The sequence below is a fragment of the Phalacrocorax carbo genome, chromosome 6 (genome assembly GCF_963921805.1).
Source record: "Phalacrocorax carbo chromosome 6, bPhaCar2.1, whole genome shotgun sequence".
Lineage (NCBI taxonomy): Eukaryota > Metazoa > Chordata > Aves > Suliformes > Phalacrocoracidae > Phalacrocorax > Phalacrocorax carbo.
Genome location: NC_087518.1, coordinates 7,672,266 through 7,688,137, shown reverse-complemented (window position 1 = coordinate 7,688,137; position 15,872 = coordinate 7,672,266). Strand labels below are relative to the sequence as shown.

Here is a 15,872-nt window from a genome sequence, read left to right as displayed (position 1 = left end):
AAATATTCCCACAAAAGATACTCATCCAGGGAGCCTGGATGACCTAAGGGAGCAGGAAGCATCTGGTACCCAGTTATAGGGAAGTCTTCTGTAGGGGCAACAGAGGGAGGCTCCTCCAGAAGTGAAGGAGAGCAGTGAACTAATATGGATGCTGTCAGTTACAGCAGGGAGAAGCTACTCTTTCTCCATGGTCTGCACAGCTAAGTCAGTGCCTGGCAGCACCACCCCTCCTCAGTCCCCAGACGTACAGGTAACACTGAGGTATCGGTCCTGGTTGTGTTCAATCCTCGCTCCCATTTGGACTCCCTCTACAGCCTAGAGGAAAAAGCAGTCCCCTCCTTCCCCACGCTCTGCAAGGGGGAGAGTGACGTCAAACAGATGGATTTTGGAAGTTCACACACGCTCTTGGCAGGGTCCAGACTTGTGTATTCAGGAGGTATCTTATCGTTCTGCACTTGTGCACAGCAAGCCCCAGGCGTCTGGGTGTGGGTGTCTTCACAGCCTGCTCCACCCCAGTCGAGAGCCAGAAGCATTTCACCACAAGACAATTGAATGTTTCCTTTCATGCACAGGAGGGAGGTATCTGTTGTAAACCAGCTGCCTTCCCTCCCGCTCCACTTGCAAGTGACTAATACTGGAGGGTTGGTTTTTCCCTAGTTTTCCATCCTTCTCTTCCCCTTGCCTGTATTATCTCTCGTTCTGGAGATATTTTTTAAGTCCTACCCCTGCTGCAGTTTGGAAGCTGGTAGGAAGAAAGCTGTTTTTCTCTCCCAGCTAGGGTGCAGATGAGATTTGACACCAAGGGCAGGGCATGGGAAGCTACAAGCCACTGCACACACCTCACACAATATGCAACCACCTCCTATGCAAGGAGTAAAGCTGCACATTGCTGCTGTTGGAGGCCAGCTTGGCTGCCAAGCGAGGGACCGCCTGGGTAGCAGAAGGCAAAGTCACTGGTCAGTGCTCTTCAGCCTGCAGCATCCACCCACAGCTCCCTGCTGCGAGTATATTCCTCCTTACCTCTGGATGTCACTGCAGCTGGGAAAGCCCTGCAGAGCTACCGGCAGGTGAGTGTGAGCAGCAACAGCCTCAGCTTTAAGTTGCCTGCACACTGACACGTGGGGTATAAAAAGTGGCATTCACCTACATGCCACTACTCACATTTTCTCAAGCTTATCTCTCTACAAAGGGCAGTTGCACAGCATTTTCAAAAATACCTTAGTGACCTGGAAACACAAGTCACTTCAAAGGATGCGAGGGCTTGGGCTGCTGCTAAACTTTTCAAAAAGTGGAGTTATGCAGCTAAGAACAAGCACTGAAATCCTTCACTGTACAAAAAACAAGAAAAAAAAAATCTCACTGAGTTCCAAACCTCCAGATTCCTTCTAGTACTGCCTGTTAATGAGCCTGCTTAAAAATGTGTCCAGGGCTTGCATGAAAGTCACTGCAAAGCCAAAACTTAAGTCAAAACAGACACGTACTCTGAAGTACTGAGAGTGCCATTTACTTGGCAAATGAGCTCCCTATCTTTTAGCTGTGCGAGTGGGGAGAGGACAAGCTTTGGAAAAAATACAGCAAAGATTAATGAGTTTGAAGAAGGTATGGGACAACATACTTTTGCATTCCTAAAGAAGTTGTAGTGTTAGTTATGAAGAATTGGCATCCGGTCAAAATTATGTCCTCACCTGCGATTAAAGAATTTTGGCTTTTAAAAAAATAAAAATGCTCAAAAGTAACCCTAAACCTGGCTGAGGAAAAAAAAACAACCCAAAACAAAACCCAACAATTCCTTCTGATTCTACACAGAAGAGTTACTGCCACAACTGGTGAAGGCACGTTCCCCTCCGTTTGTCCTGACATCACCTCAAGATGGACTGACAGCAGCAGTCTTTAGAGGGCTCTCAATAGCTGCAGCCACATGGAAGGTTTCAGGAGCTCAGGCACCTGGCAATGGCTTCCTTCAACGTGTAAGGGCCCTGCTTCCTCCCAACGGGACAGGCCGATGTGCACACCAGTGTGTTCCCCTCCTCAGCAGTTTGGATTATCTGCGTTGAGAGGTCTCTGCTGCTTCGCCTACCTTGTCATCTCTCTACCAGTGAGAAATCACTGGAACGAACAAATGGAAATGTTTGTCTACACAGCCCTTTTGGCCTGGTGAGGAAATGGGAGAGCAGCACACAGAGCAGCGTGTCAACAGTGATGCATAAAGGGGTTAACCAGAAACGTGTCGTGCAACTGGGGCTCCTGCTGCCAGCCAGCTCTGGAACAGGTACCTCTAACACATTTAATTCCCATTGACCAAACTATAGGTAAAAAGTGAAAAGAAAGACCCAGCAGCCAAGTCATCGTTCACCTCTGATGAAATCCTATGCTCCCACTGTGGATTTTTCCATGATGTTGATGGCCTAGCACCTGACTGGTGAATACAATCGGCCCTTTCTCATGCCCATAACAAGCCAAGAGCTCTCTGTCCTTGTTAGCTTTTAGATCAGACCAGAGCCCTGGGGTCACGTTTTTCTCCCAACAACCGAAGGAGAGACAGCCCATCCTTCAGATGATCGCCTCCTTCCTTAGCACAGATAAACAGGGGTCTGCCCACCTCTATTTCTTTGGTCAAGGACTTTGAAATTCATTCCCTGTACAACCAGAGACAGTGTTTTCTGATAACTGAAACCCAGTAGATTTAGCAATAGGGGAGGTGAGCAAGGATCTTTTAATAAGGAGTGAAACATACACATTGAAAGAAGTACATGGAGGCAGTCTAGATGTATCTAGTCCTTCCTTTCCTCACCCTTCACTTTCAGAGCAGAACTCTCCTACAAGAACTCTTTGGCTGTGGGAGTTTCAGTTAGGAGTATCTGATGGCTCCCTGCAGCACCCTTACCCTAAAGGCAACACCTGCAAGAGCTTGTGATATTTTGCAGAGATGTTTGCTAACACCCACATAATCACCTTTCAAATCTCAGCTAATGTCATCTCTGGCCTCACGCTCTTAGCGCAATCCTGTTTGTCAGGCCAAGCATGCCCCAGTGGCTCCTACCACCTCATACCACCAGACGTTTTCCAAATCTACCCTGTTCTGCACCAGAGCAACTGAGTCCTGCACTGGGTTTCTGCAGAAGATGGCCTCTAAGCCAGGACAGCTCACTGCTAGCACTACTTCTTGGCAAGAGATCCTAATCCATTACTGAAAGGTAAAGGACTCAGCATGATGTGCAACCTCCCATCTAAACCTCGAGGGTCTGCAAAGACAATATCAGGAAGAAATGACAAACATAATTCTCCCTAAAAGAGTGCTGATGTTAGCTCTGCAAGATGCAGATGGGGCTTACCCATCCCATCTGAATCCAGGCTGAAATAAAGCTTCAACACAGGTACCAGATATTGGGTTCCTGACAGCAGAAAGCTCCCAGAGGTGTGCCATGAACAGTGCAGTGATCTGAATTTCGTGATCTCAGGGATCCAACTCTGAGTCCCCCAAGAAGGCAGACTCCCCTTTCTTGATGCTTCAGATTTAAGCAGGCCACAGACGGAACACGGTGCCGATTCTGATCTGTTGCCTTGAAGATTTCTCCATTGACACTGCCTTATTCTAGTAAAATATCACTTGAGGATCTGCACATGAAGAAACTGTAGCTGTCTACAGCACTGTGCCAAGCAAATGAGCCCTTTAGGCATGGGCAGTTTTACAGCAGTTCGAAATATTAGGTAATTAAACAATCACGTATGTATTTAATTTTAAAAAATTAAAATATTTACTTGTGCCCCCCCCAAATCCACATCTGAATGAATAATGTGGGTTCAACAGAAGATCACAGCTGGTCACTGGGCTAACACGTTAATTCTACAGCTGTTAAACTTAAAGGAAGGACACGTGTCATGTCCCAAAAGACTAGGGACTCACAGCTGGGTAGGCAGATACCGACCTTTAGCCTGAGTCCAGAGTGAGGCCTCTGAAAGCAGGAAGCTGCTTTGCCATACTGCTTTTTGGTGGATAGGAGAATCCCTAACAATGTTTAGCAAGAGATTTCCGAGCACCAAGCAGAATGAATTACAGTTCCGCTAACCACATGTGTCAAGTTCTCCAAAGAAACAAGTGAATCTTTCCGCAGTCCCACCGAGGGGATGACAGCTACTTCTGTAAATACTGCAAGCATCCATGTGTGTCTCTTCAAAAAGGCATTAAGCAGTGCCACAGACCCAAAAGGCACCCTTTGTGGGGCTGTCCGCAGCAGCAAGGCTTTATTTCATTTATCAAAGAGACTGCATTCACAGCTGGAAATCTCAGGAGAGCAAAGTCAATGTATTTACTTTTAAACAACTGAGCCCTACAGAAAGGGTAAAGTGTAAACAGGAGAAACAAGGAGAACGGCCTTTAAAGGGCCAAATCTCTGCTGGTTAAAAACATGATTGTTCTTCTCTTTGTAAATACCGAGGATAAAGCAAAGTTTCCTTCAGGCTGTACAGTCATTATATGGCAAGCCGTGCGTGTCTTGTAACTACCTAGCTAAAAAGCGTTGGCAAGCCGCAGATCACAAACTCTCCAGGTCTTTTGGCACTGTCTACTTTCAGTGGGTTCTAGTCTTTGTTTCTGGTGCAAACATATTTTAATCAGGTGCTCTGAAGGTCGTAACATCATGAATAACAAGGGCATCACTAAGCAGGCTGCAGTTCCTGAATTTCTATAGGTTGATACAGCAGGAGCCGATTGGGAAGAAACCTCACTCCCCTTTGCTGCCAACATTACATTAGCATCAAACCCTGCCCAGCCAACCACAACAGAAACCAACTTACAGCTCATGCAGCTTCTGACAGAAGCTCCAGCCATCGGGATTGATGCGAGATATAGAGTTATTACTGAGGTGAAGCTGGTGCAGAGATGAAAGGCCATAGAGAGAGCCACTGTTTACTTCTGTCAGGCTGTTATACTCCAGGTGGCTGTGGAGAAAAATCAGAAGGAATTGACAGATAAGCAAGACTGGTCAAATGCTGAAGGATTTCCAACAAGAATTGGGATTTTAGCCAGTCCTACACACCTTTCTACATACCCATGTGGATACATGCACACGTTGGCGTTTCTTGTGCAAGCGAAGGACAGAAATTGAAGGACAACACAAAGGAAATACCCAGATGAGCTGTGACTGCAGAGGTACACTCCACTGCTAGTAAACTGGGCTTAGAGCATCCCATTCAAGTTTGTATTTGCAGAGTCTCAGTTGTGCGACAGCAGCGTCCAGAAACATGCTGCCTTGATCGCTTGTGACCTTACAAACACACTTGAAAGCCAATCACGTTGGAAGTTTCAAGCATTTCTCTGCAATGACTATTCAGTTTGTTCTCTCATATGGAAAGAACACATCACTGAGATAGGCCAGCTTCATTTCTAGGTATCCCAAGAGGCAGAATAATCAGGTCTGCAACACAGAGTTTCCACGTATCAGTCAAAACAAATTTGCAGAAGCCAGACGAGCTTTTATTTAAAGACCAATTGAGATCTTACTGAAAGTTCAAACTGACAAACTTTCAAAGGAATACTGCCAGAGCTTGAAAAACAGGACTTTTTTTATTGAACACCTGATAAAGCAGTGAGCTTTAGTAAGCTGTGGGTCAACTAAACAGAAGCTGCTAGAGCATGGCAGAGGTCTGTGCATACAGGACATAGAAAGAAGCACGAGGTCTGGCAGAGGTGCCCACAGGTCTCTGATGGGAGGCCTTGCTAAAATGCAGAGGAGGACAAGATAGCAGGTGAAGTCTAGGCTGTTTAAGGGAAAAGAGCCCATCTCTCCAACTTACAGAACTTGCATCTTGGCTAGACCCCAGAAAGCCCCATCAGTCAATTTGCTTATGTTGTTGCGCTGGAGTTTCAGGACTTCCAAGCTGTCCAGTCCCTGGAACGTCAGTCCTTCAATCAGGCGGATGCGATTCCGGTTCAGCTCCCTAAAATCACCAAGGCCGTACAAGTTTATTAAACCCAGTCCTTTCTCACGGAATCATCTGTACAGCATACAATGGGGACAGCAATGCCAACAAATCCTCTGTCAACGGTTCCCAGGAGAGAGCAGAAGCGCACCGGAAACTTTCAATCCCAGAGCTAGCCAGTGAAGTCAGCTGGGTGTGATTGCTTAAACAAACTCACCCTGGGACAGACTTTCACTATAGAGAAACAACAGAGACAGTGCGACAATTCCTCTTCATCCCTCCTCTCTCACATTTCTTTTAAGCCATTTATCCTTTTCATCAGTTTTCACACACCATCTTCACTCAAGCAGAGACACCATTTGAACCAGTAGCGTTAAACATCAGCGTTATTTCTCTTACACAGATTTTTTTTTTTTTACAGGCCTTGTAATCGCCCAGTAAAAATGTGCTCTGAAACAAGTGGGTGCTCTAAGAACTGTGAGCCCAAGAGGAAATTTTATGGCTATGTTTGAAAGTAAAGCTTTCAGTTCCCCCTGACAAATTTCACATTTTTTCCTATTATAAGAAACTAATAGAGAGTGAAACAAGTTCTTTCCGATAACAAGGCAGTCATAGTATTTTGTGTATACGAAGATCTCCCACTTGGTTCATTAAATTTCTTTTTCTTCCCTCCTGCTGCAGGCGGGGAGGGACTAAATTTTGGGAATACCTTTATTTCTGAATAGAAATATGAACATCATCACAGCACGCTTTACCAACCCATATCAAACAGTCTCATGGATTGCTAGACCCAGACATACTAGGTGAAAACTCAGTTCCATAGAGTCAGGGGAAAACTTCACTGACGCAATGCACTAAAGCTGAAGATAGAGCTTTTAAAATGGATACCTTTCTGCACGTACAAGACTAACCTAAGGGTAAGTTCCCTATTCAGGGTTTGTATTGAAGAAAATGGTGGAGGTTACAACATCAGAACTTGTTTTGGAAAAGATGAGGAAGCCGTAGAAACTTCAAGCTTACTTTCTAACTGCCTAAAAAAACAACACTGAACTTGCACTCGAGTGCAATTAAAGTCAAGTAAGCAATTAAAAAGTTTGCAGGCCTAAAGACTCTTGCCTTACTGCACTTCCCAAGCTATTAGTCAACTATGCTTTGCCAGAAAAAGAACTGAACACAAATCCTACAACACATCAAGTCTGTATAAGTTGCAGTCCATTCATGTTTATCTATAGGGTCAAACAACCAGCTGTGAGACTCTCTTAGAGAGTACCAATTTCTCCAACTTTCAGTGAAAACTCAATTCCTGAACAGATTGAGTTGACCCTCATTTTTATTCCAGTTTTGCACACGATGCAGACACAGTGGATTACAAGCTCTCAGTCAATGGACAGTAACTTCCAAATGAGAGGCGACAGACTTAAGATGCATATGCTATCGTGTCAAACTGTTCAATCCCAAATTGGATACAAACCCTACATGTACTCAAGCGCAAATGCACACCCATTCCTTAGACACACCTTGGCCTTAGATTTGTCTCTCAGTCAAGAGGCTGCCATTTAGAGGTGTGAGTTCCAACAGTTTTTGTGGACGTTATGTTAACAGGCAGAGGTTGACCCTTTGCCTATCAAATTTGATGGAAAGACTGCAAAAGGCCTCAGGCTAGACCCATTTCTCCAACAACAGCAGAAGGGAAAGCTAAACCATTAGTACTACTATTTCACACATAAAGGATATTTATAGCTGCAGGTGTCTGTGTGTCCCCATGCAGCTCCTGCCACACGGACCACAGGCAGAACAACCATGATGTGTGCGTTAACTCATCTAGAGACCTATTTTCTCTGCCCAAGTATCACTGCACAGTTTTAACGACCTTCCATCGTTACTTTTTTATTGCCACATAAAGATACCTGTGTGGTCTTAAAAACTAACATGGTAGCTGAGCTCTGTCACTTGCAATAGAAACATCTTCCAAATCTCTCTTGAGCCACAGACACCAGCAGCTTTTAAGGGAATGGATTTGTCTTACACTGTCAAGTGCACAAGATGCTGATGTCTGCTGCAGCATCCCCCACACACACACCTGATCGAAAGAATGGCCTGAAAAGCCAATAGCTGCAAGACAAAAAGGACCTTCTCCCAACATGTTTTACTAGGTGCTGGCAGAGGGCTACTGCATAGTGTATTCTAAGTTTTATAGATAGCAGGTGAGGAAGGGTGGCATTTGGTGTGTTTATCCTCAGGGTCATTTTGTCTCCATAAAGTGTGGCTGAGCTTAATTAAAGTGCACATTTCTACTCACAGTTGTGTTAGCCTGGGTAGCCTGAACGCCTTGACAGGAAGCTGAGTGATCCTGTTTTTACTCAGACGAAGTGTTAGCAGGGACCGTGACAGACTATCAAAAGCACCAGGCTCCAGGGTGCTGATTCTGTTGCTCCCCAGGTAGCTGCAATAAATCACAGCAGAAAAATGAACAGTTCTGTCAGAAATCCCCTTTTATCAGCATTTGGTTGGTCTCCAGACAAGCTGGTGAAATTACAGAGGTGACTTCAGTTGGAATTCTGGCTGCACAAAGAGCACAGTGCCTTTCCCAGAGCCATGTGATGAACGTGCTGCACACATCCCAAGAGCTCCTTGATACCCTCCTACTTCACCAAGGGAATTGGGAGTGGAAGCCAAAAACTGGAGAATATTCCAGTGCAGCGTAACTCTGTTCATTCCCCATTTTTCCCTCAGCATCTGTCCCAGGGCTCTTTCTTACCTAGACCCTAGTCTTAGCCACAGAGGCTGTTGTTACAAGGGAACAGGCAAACATCACAACACCACTCTCTTACATCCTCCCACAACCAGGGGCACAAACTTTGGTGCAAACTTTACCGCAAGAAGATTATCTGTCTGTACCTCTTTGAAGGTACCTAAAATGCAGATTATTTTATGTTTTCCTGAATAGGCAAACATCTCTACTGGGAAGACGTTATTCTTCTTAACCGCTGGTTTTCTTCAAATAGCCAATGAAAGATTTCTGTTCTTAACATTCAGTAGCCACTTAAATAATGGTGTATTAGTCATTCCTCCTCCCCTCTTCCAGATGGCACATGGGCTGATCTGGGAAACAGCATATATATACACGCTTCCCACTGGGGAAGAGACACAGACAGTTCTTCTGGCTTCTAGGTTTCAAGCTGTAAAGACACCCATACCTGAAGGAAGCAGGATACCTTTTCTCTGTTGCAACATTCCTATGCAACACAATTAATAGTAAGCTGCATTCTTTACAGATACATCAGAAACCAAAAAGACAGAACTCAAAAAACAATCTGACAGTAGGGACAACGTGCTGCCTTCTAATTCTCCTTCATACTTAAAATCCTGATGAATAACCCCATACTTTGTATGTTCATTCCCTCTCCATCTTTTAAAGAAGGTTTGAGGCCCTTTTCTCTCCTGTGGTAACTCAACAAAAGCTGTTCCAAACAAGAAAAACTCACAGCTCCTTTATGTGAAGTCCCTGTGGAAAGCAGCCGTTTCGGATTTCCGTGATGTCATTGAAACTCAGGTCCAACGTTTCCAGGGTAACGTAGGGCTTCAGTTGATTTGCTTCAATGCTGCGGATCCTGTTGTGATGCCTGAAAGTCAGGAAGAGAAACGGACACAATTTAGTTCTCTTAAAAAAAAACAGAAAGAATGTCTGCAGCTGCAGATATTCACACGCTGAGGGACTAACGGTGCTTCTTCAACAGCTGTTCGAGGAGAAACCCACACCAGAGGGATCTTCCCTAATCCCCATCTGCTCCTACAGCCACAGAGACTAGCTCACAGGTATCTGCGAGCTTCCAGGCACTTTTTCTGGTACGGTACAAGATTTTTCCCCCTCTACAGAACTACTGACTCCATTCATCAGTTTTCCTTCCAGTAATTTGGGCTGGTCTCCTACAAGCCTGCACTTCCAGAATGGATTTGTTACATGTGAGGGCTGGATTTTAATCCTGCAGGCAAGGAGTGCTGATCAATGGTTTAAGCAACCAGCCAATGTTTTACACAGAGGATGGGATTTGCAAAGCAGGAAACATAAGTAAATACGATCTCAGCAAAAGTTACAAAACACTGTTTCCTTAATTCCTTAGGATTCTTCTGAAAACTCCCAGCTTTGGACATGTTACAATGATTGTAATGCACAGAAATACTGTAAGAGGGCTTGCAAACGCTCTTGCAAACGTTTCCTCATCTTCTGCTGCCTTTGTCCCACTGTGCAATTAGGACAACTCTGCAGTGCCAGTGCTCTGCCCAAGCACCGACCGCAGGATCAGAGCCTGTAATGATCACCTGTGTTCGCTGCTTTACCAACACCAGCCTGGAGGATTCAGTCTAATGTTTTTCTTTAGAGAAGGTGCTACAAGCTGTCCTCAGGGTTTCCACAGCCATCAAACAGTTAAATATCGCCAGACCTCATCTGTACTTAACAAGGTCTAACTAAAAAACCCCGAGTCCCTTCCTCTGACGCCTTTCTGGCCTGAATCAGTAGAGAGAACAGTAACCAATTAAAAAAATACATTGCGCATTAGTCACAAGAAGTAAAGCACATGCCTGATGTGAATTTAGACCAGTCACTGATATTACTGGCAAGGCTGTGAGTAAGGCACTCCAAACACAGACACTTGAGAACTTGCTGAATAATAAGAGATAGCAGAGAGAGTTCAGACAAGTACTGTGCCTTAATCCCGCCGGCTACAGACTGGGTAACCAGAAGAAGAGACAGCAGCCAGTGAAAGCACTCTTGAATGTAAACCAGAGTGTCCCAGCTCTCCCAACAAAGCATCAGCTCTTTGAAACAAAAAAACTGAGGGATGAGCCGACCACAACTGTCCAGGCACCGATGTTGATGGGTGTCTAGGAGCCCATCTTCTCCAGCCTCAACCCCATTCAGGCTCTCCCAGGGGTTCAGGTAAGCCCCTTTCAAAGAAAACCTCTCCCCCCAGAAGAAAATACCAATAGCACACAGCAAGGGACCTGCTCCCTGTACTGTGATCCGCTCCTTTACCCTCCCCTGTTATTAAAACCAGATTGTTCCACCACCACATTTGCTGGTGTCTGTAACAGGAAGAGGGTAAAAAACTGCATCCCCCAGAACCATTTGCTTTCTGGTTTTCTTTCTGGAGACTCACCCTTTAAAAAGCCAGCACATGACCCTCGCTTACACTGGGGAAACATTCACAGAAATGCTGCTTTGACTAAAGAGTTTAAATGCTACTTAATTAATTCAGTGCAGGCTCACAAATCACTAAGGGTGAACTTTACACCACTATAGCAACGCGCTGCTAATTGATGCAAAAAGGTGTCAGGAAAAATCAAAGGGAAGTCATTAACTTATGTCCCCAAACTGGTTATTCTATGGGTTACACACAGAGGTCTCTGCAACCACAAAGTGTGTAAAAGGCAATGATATGGATACTATCCAAATGACCAATATTCATTTACGACTAGGAATAAAGACTGAACTTTCACATCCATGGTACACAGTGAGACAGAGCTCCAGTGAATTTATACTATAGTGAGACTAGAATACCAGAAAACTCATTATACACAGATTTTTGTGACCTCCATAAATTAAATACATGGGGTGAGGGGGATTTCTTTTCCCTAAGGACTATTTTCTTTTGCAAGAAACTTGATTAGCAGAATCAGCAAGTTCAAAAGCTTCAATCTTTTTTCCTCCTCAAAAGAAGAGAGTCCATTAAATGTGTGTGTGACCCTGATTCAAGGAAAGTACCTCAACACAGACATAAGTGAAAGCAAACCCCAAGCATGTTTTCCGGAGCTCTGCTGAAGCAGGGGCTGTGAGTTCAACTCTGATCTCATCTAGGCTGTGATGGCTGAGATGAATCTGGCCATAAATTAACAGGAAATGAAGGCTTGTACAAGTGAACGTGAAGGATCTATAAATTACCTGACAATCCCTGCGCAAGGCAGCAAAGTCGGCAAGGGAGTGAGAGCACAGAGTGAGTTTGGACATGAAGTGCTTTTCAGAAGCCAATGTTATTTTTCTGGAATATTAATATTTCTGTGCTTTAGTTGCTCAACATATATACAGTTTGTCTGCCTGCCAGATCTCCCAGCCCATCCCAGAAGACAAACTTTAAGAAGGGAAGAAAAGGACAGGAAGGAACTATTTTTTGAGCCATGTTTGCCGTTTCCAGGTGACTTCTGTCCGTTTGCTTCTTGCTTTTCACGTGCTACAGCTGGCAGATTAGATGGATGCATTATTTCACACAGGAAAAAACAGGCTCCTTTCCCTCCCTCCGTCAAACATGGGCTGACTCCAAATGTAACTCTCGGCTCCAAACACCATCCCCGGCCAGTCCCAGCTGGGGAATGTCAGACAGTTTGCTGCAAAGCACTGCACCCTCTCAAAGCACTGCACTTCAAACAAAACCAACCCGGCTGACTTTCCCCATACACAGCATGTGATACGAACTCAACATCATCCAAACCTTTTACTAGGTTGATTACATTTTATTTTTCGTTCTTTCAGTTAGACCTGAAATGTGATTTAACCCTTCCTATTATTACTTCTATCCTTTCAGCTCGTATGCCTTTGTTCCCAACCTCACTGCAAGGGTGTTTTACAGAAAAAAAGACATAATGACTTTACCTCTCCCCTTTAGCAGTGACTGGAAAAGGGCTGGATTTTTCCCAATTAGCTCCTTAGTTTACACTTTGTTGGTTTCAAAGGTGACAGATCAGATTTTAGTACCAATTACCAAAACCAGGTTTCAAAGCACAAATTATCAGTGCTTCCACCACCAATTTGCCTCCAGGTGTCTTTTCCTCTCCCTACTCCTTAGGTATCATGGCCAGGAAACAGCTCTCCCTGCCTCACTTCAGCCAGCGTTACCTCAAGAGTGTAGGACAACAGGGCTTCAACGTGAGATTGAGCAATTAGAGCCTGGAACAGGAGCCAAGTCTCTTAGTTTCTATTCCCAGAGCTGGCACTGACTCATCTGCCTCAGGCAAGTTTCTTAACCCCTCTCTACCTCTGGTTTACCAATGTGTATGGGAACGTACTACCAGACTAGGATGATGCAGGACTGCCTTCACTGAGGACTAAGAATTTGGAGTGAAACCAGCCCAACTGACAAATCGTAAGAACTCAGGAGCCTATCCAAGTCCATTTGGGTTTGATCAAGAATACAGGAGAATCTGACTAAAACAGTTGAACTTCCCAGCTCATACCCAACCTCATTCCCAGAGACACCTCATTTGCAGCTAACGCAGACCTCGAACTGTGGCATCTTAGCACCAAACTAAGGTAACCCTAAGTCAGCAATAGATTATTCTGACACTGCGAGCTGTGTGTATATATATGGCGCTTGTTCAGGAACTGCTTCACCCTCAGGTCAGCACCAGCTACAGCTGCAAACAGGGAGAGGAGAGCTGAGGGAAGCTACTACCCTCCAGCCACTGCTGCTTAACCCACCTGTACCCCTGGTCAGCACCCCGAGGTACTGCAGCCTCTCAGCCCTTGCACTTTGCACCGCTCTTGAATAGACCCCTCAGGATTACAGGAGATTAGGATTAACCTCAGCCAGCTCTTTGCTGAACCAAGCCCGTGAGGACCGTATCAGGAAGCGAACGCACGCTCTGCGCTCCTCCAGGCTGCTGTGAGACAGAAAAACAAGCAAAATGTTCCAGCGAAGCAGAAGCGTGTTTGGGTTTGCTCTAAGTCGGGAGGGAGCCGAAGGGGGTGGCAGGAAAACAACAGGTGGCACAAAGTCAAAAGCTTGCAGCATTTCCAGGAATCTCAGCTTGTATTTTAGAGGTAAAGTTACACTTTAATCCCAGTGGGTTTCCTCGTTCGAAGCATCTTTGTGAATATTTATTTGATAAACAGGCTGTGAAACATTTTCCACTAGACCTAATAGGAGAAGAATTCACCTTCCTCTGCGCAGCAAGCCCGTCCTTTGGAGAACACTAATCAGTTTAATTTAGACTATGGCTTCAAACTACTTGTGTGAAATCGATGCAGAGAGCAGTGCAAACACACTCCTTTGTTGTTCGAGCCACGTTCACTTCCCCTCAGCAGCTGCCCATTAGAAAGCTGACAGCGGAAAATCAAAGCAAGCAGACCCTCACACAGGAATGTACAAGGGGTCTGATTTAAATACAATCAGCACAAAACCTCCTGGTTTAGACAAAGCTTGAATTAAGGCTGCCTTGGCTGCTGGGAGTCTGCAGCACAAGTGTTTGGTGTGAAGTGAGGCTGAAGGCAGGGAGAAGTCACATGCTTGGCCTTCATGTCGTGTCAGCTTACAGAGCTGGCTGGGCTCACAAAAAAAAAAAAAAAAAGACTATAATACAGGAAACCCATTAAACCAACACCTGTTATAAGCATCAAAAATAAAAATCAAGCTTCAAAAGAGAGGCTAGGCTCCACACCTCGGGTAGGGTTCTATTAATATGCAAGCACATTTTTAAAATTAGCATATGAGGGAGATCACAAGACTAGAAACAGAGAGATTAAGAAGTTCAGGGTTCAGTTAACATTTCCATACTGGGAGTATTGAAGAAACCAAATACTAGAGCCAGAAAGAGTTATGGTGCTTGCTACTGCAGGACAGGCAAGGTTTGGTGTCAGAGACAGGCCATGGAAAGAGAGCAAGATCAAAGGTAACGCAGCAGGAGACAGACCGCATACGCTGTGACTAACCGAGGCCTGGAATTACCTGCCCTCCTCCTCCTCAAGAGATTTAATATTGATCCTCCCAGAAACACTAGAGAAGATTCAAGACACAGGCTCCTACACTCTCACCTTAGATGATCTGCCATTTGATTTTAGCCCATTGCTCACTACACACAAAAAAACCAACCAAATTAAAAAAAAGGTGCATAGTTTCAGAGCAGAATGCAAGGCCTGAACAATTTTCCTGACAAGGATGAAGGGGAACTGATAACATAGCAAGTATGTTTGTTCTGGTCACATTATTACTATCAATAACTGAAGATCTGTCCCAAGTGCTTCTTATTAATGTATGGAAAGAAGCAAAGAGAAGAATGTCATTGTGACCTGGACATCAGCTTTGACTCAAAAGTTTATCCAGTTTATCAATGCAAAGCTTCTTGCATGATTTTAACATGTTACTTGTAAAAATTTTTTTGCTTCCAAAGACTTTTATTCCAGAAAGATTCCTCTACTGCACTGGAACGTGTGAAATATCTGCTTCAGCACAGCGAAGCCATCTCTGCAATAGAAGATGAAGTGAACGTGCAGGTGACATACTGGAAATCGGTGGCACACCATCCTTACGTATGAGACCTTCCCTGAAAGACTGAAATGCCCAAAATGCATACACCCTCATTCTTCTCAGCTGCTCTGGGAAAGCCCCATCAGCTGTCTGACACTTTGCACTATCATGTGAGCCTTGCCAGGACAATCCACGAGGCTCAAGATTTTGTACCATTTTTCCAACTTTAACGATCCCATAAGAATGTATATTTCTACGCAATACAACATGGGCTGTATTTGCTTATGGGAACAACCCCACTGCCCTTTCAGAGTAAGGCTGCATGGGTTATTGTCTGGGCAGGAAGCAAGGATGCATGAAAGCAGCCCCCACTTTTCTCAGATACTCTGAATCACTCCGTCCCTGAGGAATCCAGGCAGATTCCCAGGCTGCTGCAGATACAGCTCTGTTTGTTCAGGTGTTGGCTGCATGCACAAGAGCAGAGCTGTGGCAGGCCAAGCAACCACATTTTTGGGTCAGCCACAAAAAAAAAAAAGAGGGGACACCACACAAAAAAACACCCACACGTAATTTTTACAGGTATTCTACCTTTGCCTTAAAGGTTTACATGCTCTGCCTGAGTCTGTCTGTATCTTTCACTCTGCCTAGTACTCCTTCAGAAGAAAGCCTTTCTAAGATGCAGCAAACAAAATCTGTGACCATTTTACATTGTTTTCA

The 15,872-nt window shown here is 44.8% G+C and overlaps 1 protein-coding gene across 2 annotated transcripts in view; it reads right to left on the bottom strand.

The window, feature by feature from the left end:
* LRIG1 (leucine rich repeats and immunoglobulin like domains 1) overlaps positions 1-15,872 on the bottom strand; it is a 94,497-nt gene that overhangs the window by 24,138 nt on the left and 54,487 nt on the right. For both annotated transcript variants that reach the window (XM_064453514.1, XM_064453515.1), the window contains exons 4-7: positions 9,405-9,542; positions 8,219-8,362; positions 5,794-5,937; positions 4,795-4,938 (exon numbers count right to left, since the gene is read on the bottom strand). In XM_064453514.1, coding sequence (XP_064309584.1) covers positions 4,795-4,938; positions 5,794-5,937; positions 8,219-8,362; positions 9,405-9,542 — 570 coding nt within the window. The remainder of the gene's footprint in view (positions 1-4,794; positions 4,939-5,793; positions 5,938-8,218; positions 8,363-9,404; positions 9,543-15,872) is intronic.